The sequence below is a fragment of the Pipistrellus hanaki genome (genome assembly GCF_964339955.1).
Source record: "Pipistrellus hanaki genome assembly, chromosome: 13".
NCBI classification, from domain to species: domain Eukaryota; kingdom Metazoa; phylum Chordata; class Mammalia; order Chiroptera; family Vespertilionidae; genus Pipistrellus; species Pipistrellus hanaki.
The window spans coordinates 14031813-14047450 of record NC_140515.1 but is presented as its reverse complement, the minus strand read 5'-3'; the positions used below and the strand labels follow the sequence as shown (position 1 = coordinate 14047450).

The following is a 15638-nucleotide window of genomic DNA, read 5'->3' as shown; positions in this document are numbered from 1 at the left end:
TGGGCTGTGTAACTTTGGCTCACAAAACGTCTGAGGAAGAAGGGGGCGGACCTAGGGAGGCAGGTTCAGGGTTTGGCCCAGGACGAACTGCTGCTGCTACCCATTTTTGTAAGCCTCTCGCAGTCCCTAGAGTTTAAGACACATGTCTAGTGGGAGGAGGGAGGAAAGATGTGGGCCTGCTTCTGGGAGGGAGAGCATGGGCTGGGACTTTCCTTTGGAGGGGTTTTAAAGGCTAGGTGTTTAGGGGAGGTCTTAGGGAAGGATCTCAGTAGACTATTCATCAGCTTATGCAGATGTACCAGAATGAGATTTATTCTCTTAACTTCATCTCTCTTTGGGTGTGGTTGGCAAGTGGTACTTAATTGGATTTCTGCTATCTTTCTCCCTAAGTAGGATGATTTAAACTATTTACCCTCTCTCTGGTTGAGGAGAAGTGCAAACCTTTCGCTCTTAAGTGACTTTGGTTTAGGGAAGATAGGATTTACTAGATGGCTGCAAACTGCTGTTTAGCTAACTGTCTCAGTTTTCCTATTCGTGTCCTGGTTTTCCAGCCTGTCTCATTGCCATTATGGTTATTATCATTACTGTCATCAATTGCAAATGATCTTATTGAAGAAATTGAATTTTTTACAGAAGTATAGATCCCTGGTCCCTTACGGAATAACCCCCACCGTTTTCATTTTATTAGTGTTTCTGAGTCTAACGAAAGTATCAATGGAGTCAAAGCAAAAATGAATAATTTTCTACAGAGTCATCATTGTGGCCAATTGAATTTCTATGATTGGAAAGGATTGGTACCCATTTTTTTTTTAATTTCCTTATTTATAAAGGGGGGGCCTGTCCCCCAGAAGTATCTGGTATTTGGCAAAGAGATATATTTTAATCAGCATTGTTTGACATTGAGTGTTGTGGGGAGCCATGAAAACTAGCACATCGCAGAGGCCTAAATCTAAACTGAGATCGCATAATTTATGCTGTTTTAACTACTATTTGATAAAACTAATTGAGTTAATATCTAATGAAATTGATGATTTGATATTTATAGACATTTCATATTTTTTAGCTATAACTTATGAATGTCGTACCATTTCTGTAATTTATATTTTTCTTTTTATTTATCCTATATCGGAGGCATTTAGTTACAGGGGTATATACAACTTAAGCTAAATCACTTTGAATTTTTATTTTTTAAAATGAAATGTCATGTCAAGAAACTATAGCTATGGAAAATGACTTATTACATGTTGATCATTGCATGGATATAATCTTTCCTCTTCACCTACATGTTCTAGTTTTGATTCAATGTGGGCATGCTTTCATGGAAAATAGCACATTGTTTGGCTCTTATTTTTCACTAAATTATTAAGCTTAGTCAAAGAAGTCAGCAGTCTATTAGATTTATGTTATCTAATCAGTTTATACATCAAGGTGTTCAGCCCTGACATTTCAAACTATTGGAGTTGGAATCTGGAAGGAATTTCTAGAAACCATGTTCCTCTGCTCTTCAAGGGACCAAAACCAAGCCATTGCAGTGTCAGAATCGAATCCCAGCTCTGGACTTAACAGAGTACTGCACCTCTCTGTGAACCAGGTTCCTCCTCTTCAGAGTGGGCTTACAGTGGTGTCTACGTCTGCAGCTGTGAGGACAGGATGAGATGGCAGCACATAGAAGCTGCTCGGTGCTGCTGCTGCATCGCAGATCATATTGGTTCCTGGTATTTTTCAGATTCAGAGCCAGCAATCTCTGCAGTTGAGGGTGATAGAAGGTGTGTAAGAAAATTTCACATGTGCTGATATTAGATTAGTAATTTTATGTTAGAGATTATCATCACTTTACATCTCTTCAGGACATTTACTCCTTTAACACCACCAAGATCACCCAAGCTGGAGAAAGTGTTAAATTAAATCTTATGAAAAAGAGAGCAGATGCTGATCAGCTTTTTAGATCTTTTACCCTCTTTAAACTTGGTCTAATTGAAATGTAATGATTATCCACTCATTGCAGATATTATAAATAGTACATATAGTGTAAAATACTTGTCTAAAATCATCAATTTTAAAATATTTAAAAGATTTAGATTCTGGATCTGAATTGTTAGCCCTGTTCCCTAGATTGCTGTTAATTGTTCATGGTCAGTTAACCATACAGGGTTTGGCAAAAGTAGGTTTACAGTTGTGAGAAGTGAAACAGTTTATTCTATTACTTTTAATTAATTGTATTATTTTCAATATAAACAATTGCAAACCTACTTTTGCTAACCCCTATATATTATCAGTATTGTAAGTTACTTTCAGTTCATGTATAGGACGATAATTGAATTTTACATTTATCTTAAGTTTAAACTTCTTAAGGTAAAAAGTCCAACTGGTTTCTTATTTTGTTCTAGTAACTGAACTGAGGTTATTGTATTGTATGAAATGCTGTGTTTGTACTGATGTTCTATTTGTCTAATGGCATCAGTATGTAAGCAAAAGGACTAGAGGTTGTTGTGACGTGAGAAAAGTATATACAGATTTTACTTTGGTATTGCATACTGATGAAACCAGTAGTTTTGCTCTTCAGTGAAACCTCTGCTTCCTTTCTTAACTATTCATAGAACTCAGAGACCAGTGGTTAGAATAGAAGGCAGAGTTAAATAAAACCACTAGGTTGTTCAGCTTTGTGAATAGTTAAGCATTTTATATGGTTGCAAATTCTTTCCATTAACCCTGAGTAGAGTTCATCTAAAGTTCTTTATTGTACAAATGTATTTATTATTTGCAATTCAATAGATATGTCCCTTTTACCAGATACTGATGTTTAAGAGTGCATTTTATTTTAACGCTTTGTAACAGTGTTTCTGTAAGCCTGATTTGATTTCTTTCTTAATAATCCTGGTGTGTCACATCAGTTACTTTTAAACTGGAGTAACATTTGTCCTGGTGCACTTTATCTTAAGGCAGCTCCTTGAGAAAGTATTGCCACCCCTAATAGTTTCATATTGGTCAGAGGAGTGATGCTCTCTGTCTTTGTTGCAGACATGCCAATATTTGGTCTCTGTCCAGCCCACGATGATTTCTACTTGGTGGTGTGTAACGACTGCAATCAGGTTGTCAAACCGCAGGCATTTCAATCACATTATGGTAAGTGCTTAATCATTTAAAAATCATTATTAGAGGGTAAAAGGTAAAGCAGGATTAAAAACTGAAGGCCAGCCATAGCCCAGGTGAAATATAATCCCTCCCCCTGTCAGGAGGTAGGCTTTTTAATTCATTGAATGGGTTAATGCCTGTCAGATGTTGAGTATTTTCTGAATTTTATTGAAAGTGATGTGCATTTTCTGATTTTTATTGAAATTATACAAGAAAATGTATTTTATAAAATCTCTTTTGAAATATTGCATCAGTATAGTGAAAGTTTGTTTCCTTCTAGATCCTGAAGTTGGGAATTTAGTGGTTGGTAAAATTAAAATTTACTCCCATTATGGAGACATGGTTTTTTGTTTTGTTTTGTTTTAAGGAAATGTAAATTTGAAACTTCCAAGTTCAGTAGTTCTAAGTTTAACTTACTGTTATGTTCTAATTTGTGAATAAGTTGAAACTATGACATCTTCCCTATCAAAATTGCATAAATACTTAGAAGGATGCATTGTCACATGAGGTTTCATGCACCGCCTGCGCCATCCCTGGACTTCAATCTCCAAGCCTATTATCTGGGTGTTTAGTCATGAAAGGATCCAAATAAAGTTCTTTTGCATTGCCAGAATGCCACCTAACATGTTTAAAATAAAAATCTGATCATAAAGCTCAGTTTGGTTCACTAAAAACTCAGAAGTATTTGAATACCCACCTGCTGGAAAGATAGGCAAAACTAACGAGAAACTTTTAAAAATAACTGCAGGTTTTTCCTCATTTTCCTCACTCCCACAAATGCAAGCTCCAGACTGAGACCACCACAGATGGGGTCCTCCTTTGATAGTGTTTAAGCAAAGCCTCTGAGGAGATGGCCCCTGGTGATCTGAGCCCTAAGTGATGAGGGAGCCACCCTGTGACCGCTGGAATAAGAGCATTCAATACGGAGAGAAGAGCCAGTGCACAACCTGAAGAAGGCCAATGTGGCTGCAAGGTGGTTAGTGGAAGGAAGTAGAGCCTAGAGAAGTCTGGCCTTACAAGCAGGGACCCTGATCGTGCACAGCTTCTATGCCAGAGTAAGAAGCAGCTTGTGGGATGTTGGATGGTTTGTGTGGGAGAAGAGTGGAAGCAGGGAGAATACTCACAAGCAGGAGATGGTAATAGTCTAAGGCTTAGGTGCGCAGTAGAGCTGGGGAGACAGCAGAGCTTTGAGATACATTTTAATGCTAGAACCTCAGAGCTTGCTTTCAGGACAGTAGTTATTTAAGAGTCATACCGTCATAATCAACATCCCCGCCTTTTTCCCCCCCAAGGAATAAATATTTTATGTAATCGTAAGAAGGTTCTTTGAGTTTCTGCTTCTGGATGAGGCCCTGGGGTGGGCACAGAGAGTGAGTACAAAGATGAATAAGATGTTGTCTTCCTGCTTAAGGATCTCAGAGGCTAGTATTGGAGAAGCAATTAGTTAGTTGGCAAGTATTTTGGAGTTAGGATTATGAAGCCTGGATTTAAATTAAAATCCAGTAGACTGCTTTTAAACTTAGAAGAACCATAGGCTAGTTCTTTGCTTTGAACAAGTCTTCCAACCTTAGCTTCCTTTGTTATAATGTGGGTATGGTAATAGCAACCTCATAGGTTCCCTGTGAGGATTAAATGAAACAACATGTGTAAAACTCCTTATACAATGCCTGACACATAACAGGTCAGAAAGAAATAAAGGTACAACTGTATGTGGATACAGGAAGGCGTGTGTCTGAAGTCATAAAACTGTCCATGGTGTTAAGAATAGGAAGAGCACAAATTGCTTCTTGTTGAGTAACTCACAGAAGGCTTCTTAGAGAAAAGAGCCTTACAGTAGGCTATTCTGAAGAGTAGCATGGATTCTTTTTCCCATGTGCAATTTCCCCCTCAATTTTTAAACATATAATACCTGTCCATTTTGGAAAATGTAGAAAATACTTTTTAAAAATCACCTATAATCCCCTAAAATGGGAAGTATCATGATGGGTATAGATAGACCTGCCACTTAGAGCTGCACGGTTTGTGTACTGAACAGCCATATTTGGTGCCCCCTAGTTGGCCTTTGGCTAGAGCTGATGTACCCATATGTGCAAGATCTCTGTGCAAAGGCAAGGACAGTCTCAGTGCCCATCAGACACCTCTGGCCTTGATGTGCTAGGGGAGACTTGTTCCGGGGTTTTTAGTGCCGGTGATACAGTTTATTGGTCTTCCGGGATGAAGGGGCAGACTGGATTGGGAGTGAGGAGGGAAAGGGGGGAGTGTGAAAACTGCAGTTTAGATCAAGGCCCACTTAAAGGTGTATGTAGCCTCTTCCAGAAGTTTCCCTTAGGCAGAAAGGGAACTTTTTTGGTCCCATCTTCCAGAAACACTTCACACAGTTGTTACAGCACATTTTATGGAGGTGATTTTCTTTATTTCCCTCTGTCTCTCTTAGAACATCAATGTGACGGGAATAGGAAGGGTCTTAAAGTCATATTTCTATCCTTTTTCTCTAACTGTACCTAGTACACACAGTGTCTTCTAATAAGATACCTTTGAATGACAAAGGAATGGTGTTAACTGGAAATGTGTAAATGAGCAGGTGTGAATTCGAGATTCACACACTCAAATGCCTTCTGTGGCTACTCAGGAGATGTGATTGATAAAGCCATGGGTAGGGCACTTTGGTCCCTCTAGTGGCAAGGAAAATATTAAAATTGTAGGAGAGAGAAGAATCCTTGGCAGCAAGATGATGACCAAGTGCAGAATCCAGCTGGGATACTATGTGGAAGGAATTCCATATTTGAGACAGCAGCCAAGGAAAAGGCTGATGGAATAAGCAGGAGGTTTGTAGATGGATAGGTGTGAGGGTTTGGGGACAACTATAGGAGAGGAGGAGGCGCCATGTGGTGCCCCTGGAGTGGCTTGGGAGTGACACCTCCTTCCCTGGAGGGAAGGGGAGGTGGGCAAACTCCCCAAACCAGGAACTATTTCCAAGGCTGCCAGTGGCCCTTTGTCTTGGGGGACAGGGGTTGTAGTAGGAAAAAGTAATTTGGAAACCCATTCTTTTTTCGTTGTAACTTCATCCTTACTCGTTTGCTTCCCAAAATTAATACCAGAAAAAAGTTTTCAAATTCAGAATCTTTTCCAGTGGCCACAGCAGTCCATTTTTACATATTTGGAAAACCCATACCTGCTAAGGGAGGGATTCTGCTGCCTTATCTTCTGATGAAAATGTGTGGGCAGTCTTCTGTGATACTTACCTGTGACTTTTATGAACAAATGAAGCAGGCTGCTTCAAAATCCAACAGGCAGTAACTTTAAAACCGCTGCTGCCGGCACAGGGAGGACAGCTACCATTCAGCAAGACTTGTAAACCAATTGATGTTGGTGGTAATGCTCTGAATTGGTGAGCAGCTTATTATCCAGAGTAGTAAGAGGTCACATACTTTTTGCTATATCTAAGCTGCCTTTTTGGTCCACACTCAGAGATTTGTTGAATCTAGCAAGGTTGGCATGACAGAAGGCCCTGTTTTCTTAAACTGATTTTTAACTGTTTGTATTATATGCTGGAAATGGCACGTTGTCTCTAAAACTTTTAGTTTGGAGAAGGACTGAGATGGTGAAATTCCTAGGGCCGGAAACACCTAAATTGGGAATCTCAGCTAATCAGTTAGTGATCAATGTGTTGGGCCTAAATTGGCTATGAATAGTACAAAATGTGTAGTCCTATTTACATACATTTACTGTGGATCTGAAGAGGTAGGACCAACTATGGGCTCCTGGGGGGGGGGGGGAGGGGTGAAAGCGTTTCCCAGGTGATTCTGATAAGATCCAACCGCTGCTTCTCTTTGAGTTTGCTTATGAAGAACACCACCGTCTCTCTCAACCTGCAGACATAGGGTGATGTTTATCTGGGTGAAATAAGTGAGTAGAGTTAATTCAGCTTGGACAGGTGCCAAAATTAGAATCTCTGTAATTAATTGAAACCCAGCTCAAATATCAGCCATTGAAGTGTTTTTGTCTCATAGTAGTCAGGCTGACCCACTGACTCACCTTTTGACTTAGCCCTGAGTCCCAAAGCAAGACTTTCGAAGTCACAGGTGCCTCTGCCACCTTTTCTCAATTTTAATCCATTGGGTTCCATCTTTATGATTTGCCTACTTAATTCCACTTAATAGTTTTCTTTAAATCAAATCAGTTCTATTTAAATAAATCTTTTATGAAGAAAAACTTACTACAATCAACCAGAAAATTAATGTTGCTTGTCCTAGATAGATGGTAGTTACAAAACTAAACACAGTGAAAAGGTGATTAAATTCTTTGATGCTCTTGCTAGTGCCAGCTTGAAGCCCTAGGCCTGTTCTTTGTTGAAATCCATGTGCTGGTGTGATGTTATCAGAAGAATTGAAAGAAATTTAGAAAGGGAGTAATTTTTTGCTTGCAATTTAATGTTATTAAAGTTGGGGAGTGATAGCTACTCGATGCTTTGGGAAACACCAGCTATTGGATTTGGTTTCCTCTTCAATTTAGGGAGCTCTCCACTGAGGGCCAACCTTAGCCCTAGCAAATGCCACACCTAGGAAGCAGACTCTTCAAATCTCAGGTTCATCTGCAAAAGGAATATAGATAAACACCCCTTACCATTTTTCTATTGATTTTATGTATTGGATCCCTACCAGTTGCTGTCAGTGGCATTAGAATCTGGCCTCAGGGTAAAACATCTGCCACACTCTGACTTCTGCTTACAGGGAGGGACGTCATAAATGTGGCTTTTCCATAACATTGTGAAGGTAGCTTTAGCAGAAACACTGCTGCAATGTTATAGTTTTTCTCCATTTGCATTAAGTTCTATAGATCTAAAATGTCCTTTTTGTCAGAGGATGAGTAAGTAGAAACTGCCCATACTTTTAAAGCTAAGTAATTGGTTTTAAAAAACAGTAGCATAAGAGCAAACTGAGTCTTACTCTGTGAGATCCAGTGGGCTGGTTCTGGCAAAATGCCGATTCCTCCTGCTGACACTTCACACAGCTGACCAGTGACTGCCATCCTGGAATTAAGCTAACCTACATCACAAAGCAGAGGTCGTACTGTTTAATACATAATGACATCCATTTTTTCCCCTCTGATTGATTACATGGACTAACAACTTTAGGTATTTTGTGTTTTTGTTTTGTTTTGTTTTTTAAATATATATTTTATTGATTTTTTACAGAGAGGAAGGGAGAGAGATAGAGAGCTAGAAATGTCGATGAGAAAGAAACATCGACCAGCTGCCTCCTGCACACCCCCTACCAGGGATGTGCCCGCAACCAATGTACATGCCCTTGACCGGAATCGAACCTGGGACCTTTCAGTCCGCAGACCCACACTCTACCACTGAGCCAAACCGGTTTTGGCAACTTTAGGTATTTTGAATGAGTTCTTTTATTTGGCTATTTAGTAACTTTGTTTTGGGATAAAGAAACATGTTGTTGTTTTTCCCAGGGTGCTAGCTAAATTTGGCCACTAAATTAAAAAATTTTTTAAAAATATTTTATTCATTTTAGGGAGAAAAAAAGGAAAGGAGAGAGAGAAGTCCTTTTATTGATGCATTCATTGGTTGATTCTTGTAAGTGCCCTGACTGGGGATTGAACCCACAACTTTGGTGTATCAAGATGATGCTATAGCCAACTGAGTTACCCTAGCAGGGCCACTATATTTTTATAATCTAGGTGTTTTCTACTTTGAAACATCAGTGATAGTTAATTTTTTTAGCATTGGCATTCATTAAAAATTTCAGAGACTAATAATAATTTTTAATAGCACTTCATGATTTACGAAGTGCATTTCCTATTCTTAGAGACCCACTGAATGGATGGTTTTATTCCCAGTTTACAGATAAAACTTCTAAATTAAATTTTATTCATATAGATAAAATGTACCAGGCCACCCCGGGCCCGGTGCTCTGTGGTTAGAACATCATCCAGGTAAGCCAAGGTTATAAATTCGATCCCCAGTCAGAGCATATGCAAAGAACAATAAGTGGAACAACCAATCAATGTCTCTCTTCTTTCTCTCTCTCCCTCCTTCCCTCTCTCTCTCTCTCTCTCTCTCTCTCTCTCTCTCTCTCTCCACTCTTTCTCTTGAATCAATAAATTAAAAAAGATTTTAGTATACTAGGGCAAGTTTTCTGACAATTCATATCTATTTCTCTTGTGTATGGAGTTAAAAGAAAAACTAGAGAAGATGTAATGAATGTCACTTGTCACAAAACTATCCTAGTGACATGTTCTAGCGCTGGTAGAATTTTAATTTTGCTTAGAGTAAGCTGGGTCAGCATTGTTAACCCATTACCTCAGAGAGAACACTTAGTAATTCGAAGACATAATGATATTAGGTAGATATTTGATGTAGTCCAATCCTTGGATTTCTCTTCAGAGTGTTATTTAACCCTAAATCATAGTAGCTAGTCAAAGCCAAACTCCTCCTCTTTTTGTTACAGCCTCATAACATTTTGTGGTTTCTTTAGAGAATTGGTGGGCATATTTATTTCTGCAGTCAGTATTAAGGTTGAAACTTGTTGCAGAGCCAAAAAATACTTGGCTCTTTTGCTTCGGAAACACCTTGCCAGGCCTTCCTGCAGCAGTTGGGGGCTGAGCCAGGGAAGGGAGCTAACCAGAGCAGGCACATCAAAATGTGAACCGTGTCGAGGTGGAAGCTACTTTAACTCTCGAAGGAAATTCCCAGTTGACCATTTGACCGAAGCTCCTTGTCACTCAATAGCATGATGTAAAATGAATGCAGTGAATTCAGATTCTCTTTGCCGTAAGCCAAATAGTGCCAATATGACTTTATCTTTTTTCCTGTTGTGTAATAAGCAGGCACTTTTTAATGGTGTTACTTATACCATTTATAGGAGCAACATTTTCATTTCTAGTTATAAAATGTATTGATTTTTTTTTCTCATACTGAAATCTGTGCCTTTCTTATCTGTGTCTTTGAGGTTTTCTTAAAAAACTAACTGGTAATGATGTTATCTGTATATTTAACAAGTAATTATTGAGTACTGCTGTCCTCAGCATTGCTCTCTACTGAACTAGAAAAGCAGTGTCATTGATTTTATGCAGCTTATATTCTGTTTAGGGGGGTGGTGCAAGAAAGACAAAATCAGGTAAAATAAGATTATTTCAGATAGTGATAAATGCTAGGAATAGTGTGAGAAAGAATGACCGCAAAGAGATAATTTAGATAATGGTAGTCACAGAAAGCCTCTCTGAGAAGTTGGTATTTAAGCCCCATGATGAACTACTAGAGCCTGAGTTTGAAGATCTGGAAGACCTGTATTCCACATGGAAGTGCAGAGATCGGAGGTGGAAATGGATTTGGCAGAAAGACCAGTGAGGAGGTACAAAAGCTGTGTGCAAGGAGAGGGGTCCAGGTTAAGGTTGGAGAAAAGAAGGGCTGGGGCCAGAGGATTCTACGCCCTGCAAGCCACAAAAGGAGTCAGGGTTGGACCACGTAGGCAACGTGAAGTCACCAGAGGGCTTTGAGCTAGGAAGTGACTCAGGTTGGCCTATTAAATGCAGGGGAGCTCAGGCCCTGTTGCACTAGGCCAGGTGAGAGCTGGATTGCTGCAGCAGAGGCTGAGGTGTGGATGGAATAGGAATCAGCAGGGAAATAGAAAGCCAGCAGGGCCTGCTGTTGGACTGATGAGCGATATGGGAAAAGAAAGGATGAGGAATGACTCATGGGGTTTTTGGCTCAAGCAACTGGATGAGTTTACTTAGCTTGCGGATCATGGGGTTCTTTCACTTTGTATGTGAGCTTTTTCCCCCTAAAGATTCTAGGAATAGAAAATAATTATTGCAGAGATGTCAAACTTTGGTGTCTTTTATTCTTTTGAGATTTTGTTTGTTTAGTTTTTACTTTTTGTAGTGGAACAGTAATTTAATCAGATAAGCTAGAAAACAAAATATGTTGTATACATTTTCCTGGGACTTCTTATGCTCTCATTTGGGTAACAAAAACTTGCTGATTAAAGAAACAAAAACACATATATTTTTATTATTATTAACAATAGTAATATACATTGTTGTTTTTTTTTTAAAACAAAAACACAAACAATTAACCACCCTAGTTGTACACCCAAGTTTTGGATTTAATTCTTGGTCAGGGCACATACCTAGGTTGTGGGTTCGATCCCAGGTCAGGGGGAGTACAGGAGGGAACCGGTCGATTTATTTCTTTCACATTGCTCTTGCTTTCCACTCCCACCACCTCTCCCCCTCTCTCCAAAAATAAATTAAATTTTTAAAAAATAGATAAGAAAGTAAGGGCGGTGTGGCTCAGTTGGTTGGGCATCGTCCCATGGGCCAAGAGGTCGCAGGTTCAATTCCTGGTTGGGGCACATGCCCAGATTGCAGGCTTGATCCCTGGTAGGGGTTGTGCAGGGGGCCGCTGACTGATGTGTCTCTGTCATTTATGTTTTCATCTCACTCTCACTCTCCTTTCCTCTCTAAAATCGATAAAAACATTTTTTAAAAAGTAATCCACAACAGGAGGGTAACTATGCAATCAAAATGAATAAAGCTTCTCCACCTTACTTTTCAGGGGTACAGTTTACCATGTACCCTGGGAAGCTTTCCAATCCTGGCTAAGCAAAACAGTATTTGGCTGAATACTTCTTGTTTTCTTATACACATGAAAAATTAGAATTGTTATAAACAGTGCATTATTTTTCCATGTTAACACATATTACTGTACTTTTTATTTTTAAAAATTTATCTTTATTGTTGAAAGTTTATAGATGTCCCTCTTTTTCCCCCCATTGATCCCCTCTACCCCACACCCATCCCTCCCAGGCCTTCACCACACTATTGTCTGTGTCCATAGGCTATGCATATAGCATATAAGTTCCCCAGGTTAATCTCTCCCACCCCTCTACTCCTGTCTTCCCTCTGAGATTAGATAGTCTGTTCCATGCTTCTATGTCTCTGGTCTGTTTTTTTTTTTTTGTTTTTTTTTTTAATATATTTTATTGATTTTGTACAGAGAGGAAGGGAGAGAGATAGAGAGTTAGAAACATCGATGAGAGAGAGTCATCGATCAGCTGCCTCTTGCACACCCCCTACTGGGGATATGCCCACAACCAAGGTACATGCCCTTGACCGGAATCGAACCCGGGACCCTTCAGTCCCCAAGCCGAGGCTCTATCCATTGAGCCAAACCGGTCTTGGCGTCTCTGGTCTGTTTTTATCAGTTTATTTTGTTCATTAGATTCCACACATGAGTGAGGTCATGTGATACTTATCTTTCTCTTACTTGTTTTAGTTCCTTAGCATAATACTCTTCAGATCCCTCCATCAAAGGATAAGAGGTCCTTCTTTTTTACAGTTGCATAGTATTCCATGGTGTAAATGTACTATAGCTTTTTTATCCACTCACCTACTGATGGGCACTTAGGCCATTTCCATATCTTAGCTTTTGTAAGTTATGCTACTATAGGGATGCATATATTCTTTCTGATTGGTGTTTTATGTTTCTTTTTTTTTTAATATTTTTTATTGATTTTTCACAGAGAGGAAGAGAGAGGGACAGAAAGTTAGAAACATCGATGAGAGAGAATCATTGATCAGCTGCCTCTTGCACACCCCCTACTGGGAACGTGCCCGCAACCAAGGTACATGCCCTTGACCGGAATCGAACCTGGGACCCCCCAGTCCGCAGGCCGACACTCTATCCACTGAGCCAAACCGGTTCCGGCTGTTTTAGGTTTCTTAGGATATATTCCTAAAAGTGGGATCTCTGGGTCAAATGGCACTTCCATTTTTTTTTTTTTTTTTAAGTAAACTCCATACTGTTTTTTCATAGTAGCTGTACCAGTCTGCATTCCCACCAGCAGTGTACTAGGGTTCCCTTTTCTCTACACCTCGCCAGCACTTGTCTTTTGTTGATGTGTTGATGATAGCCATTCTGATAGGGGTGAGGTGATACCTCATTGTCACTTTAATTTACATCTTTCTGATGATTAATGACTTTGAGCATTTTTTCATGTCTCTTGACCTTCTGTGTGACTACTTTGGAGCAGTATCTATTTAGGTTCTTTGCTCATGTTATGTTGTATGAGTTCCTTTTTATTTTGAAAGTTAACCCCTTCTCTACTTCCTTCTTTTTCAAAGACTGCTTATTATTCCACGTTATTAATGTATTTAAATTAATTTAACCAGTCCCCTACTGACAGGCATTTAGATTTTTAGAATTGCATTATAACACAGTGCTTTAGGACCATTCTTTGGGAATGTCTGTCAGTACTTCTGTGTAGGTATTCTCCACATGCAGGTTTGTCATAGATGCCCTTCAGGTTAGTATGACTGTGACTTACCGAACAATTGTAATTTGTGATTCATGTCACCATGAGGGGCAGTGAAAATGTGGCTTACTAGCATCCCCAATAAATAGTGCTAATACTCACCAGTGCCGCTCTAGACCTATCTGCTGCATGTATAAATTATTAGCGAGGCTGAGCTTCAGAGTTTAAAGGGGACATTTTAGGATATAAATCATATTTTGTCTATATTTTCTAAAAAATTTTTCTCCTGACAATCATTTCACAAGACTAATTTGTATGTTGACTATTAAAGATTACATACATACCTGTTATTTCAAACCTGTGAAGCTGTGGTCTTACATATGACCAGGAGAGGGAGTTTTCATCACTTCCTTATGCTATATATAGCACAAGCATGTCAAACTCAAAGGCTAACACTGGCCAAGTAAATAAGGTTTAAGTTTATGTGGGTTGCAAAAAAACAAAAGTTTCAGTTTTCATAGAAACTTGGGTTTATTTCAATAGAGACATGCTGAATACAAAAGGCTGAAATAAATGAGTAATTGTTAACATAAAATAATAGAACATTTTAATAAAAATTAATATTTTTTCTTGGATATTAACTTAATCAGATACTGAATAACTGAACAAACTAATAAGCATATTGCAAAAAACCTATTTTTTTGTTCTTCGAAAGTGAAATATTTCCTGTTGCACACACCAAACAAGTCAGTCCAAGACTAATGATGTGGCGATTGGCTGCTAAAATATTGACTGCTGGTATTAGTGGAGAGAAATGGTGTGCCTGTGCGTAAGACATGTAAGGGAAATGAATGCAACACGATTATAGTAATCAGTCATTAGTGAACATTATAGTTTGTTATCAGTAATTATATATAACAGGATATTGTAAAATTTAAATTTGAAATTTTTATTAAAACATTTCTTACATACCATTATATTGGCTGGGCCACAAAAATATTCATTGTGGGCCCTGAGTTTGACATGCTTGCCAGGCTGGCATAATATCTCCCATTCATGTTCTAGTCCAGTGGTCACCAACCGTTTGGACCTCTCGGACCACCGGGGTTGGCTGCCGCTGCTCCGAAGGTTTCCTTAAGCCAGCGGTCGCCAACCTTTCGGACCACCAGTTGGTGACCGCTGTATCTAGTCCAAGCCCATGAAACACACTGGTTTTGGGGCAAGGGGGCAGTGCCTAAACTTAGCTATTTCCTTCCTGATCCCAGAATGTGTGTAGAAAAATCCCAATCTTCAGTTTACTTCTACATTTTGTTTTTAAGACAACAGTTATCAAATTGAACTTCAGAGAAATTGCATACCCTTTCCTTTGTGTGTTTGAAAGTTTGAGAGAGACAGAGATATCAAAGAAGGTAATTGTCTTATTTTAAATGAAGTTTAATTGTCTTACTTTAAAACATTAAATCCCTATCACACACGATTGAGTTCTTGATTTGTAGTTTCCTAGGGTCAACAGTAAACTCTAGAATGGAATTTGTTTCATTGTTTCTTATGCTTGATATTTTTAAAAGGTTGTTAGAATTCATAATACTGGATTTGTAGTGAACTTTTGAAAGTTAAGATGTTGTTTCGCCAGTGTGGCTAATAGGACTTTTCCTGTGTGATTCTTTCTGTACACACAGTTGTGCTAATTGAATGTGTTTGCTTAGCCAAACAAATGAAATGGGTGTCTTAGTCAAAATAACTTGTTTGTTACCCTACCAGAATTTCATAATGCTTAAATTTTTCAGCTCTCCTCACAGTGCATTTTTTAATAACGAAAACTTGTTAAATTAGTTTATGGATTTTTTTGGTTGGCGCACACACACACACAGACATATATATATATATATATTTTTTTTTTTTTTTTACATAGATATGCAAGTAGAATAATCTCAAACATCCTATTTTCACTTAAACCTACTTTTCTCTTTTTCATTGGCTCATTTGCCTCCTGCCTTCTCCAACTCTAACAGCCTCTTTTATTCTAACCATTTATGTAATTTGTTATATTCTTAGTGTGAAACTTAGTAGACATCCTCCTACATTTTTTTTTCTCATCCTGTAACACTATACAGGCATATATAATTCCATGTTTTATTAGCAGGGGCTTTGGGTTATAATTCTACACCCCCCCCAAAAAAAAAAAATATTTGGATCCTATTCTGCACACTTCTGCTGCTTTTCTACTCAACAATA

General features: G+C 38.7%; 1 protein-coding gene across 1 annotated transcript in view; it reads left to right on the top strand.

Moving 5' to 3' along the window:
* The window catches only part of ATXN7 (ataxin 7), a 151011-nt gene that overhangs the window by 97791 nt on the left and 37582 nt on the right, over positions 1-15638 (top strand). Inside the window, 1 exon segment of the mRNA XM_084902707.1 lies at positions 3019-3123. Within this exon segment, the coding sequence (XP_084758833.1) occupies positions 3019-3123 (105 nt within the window).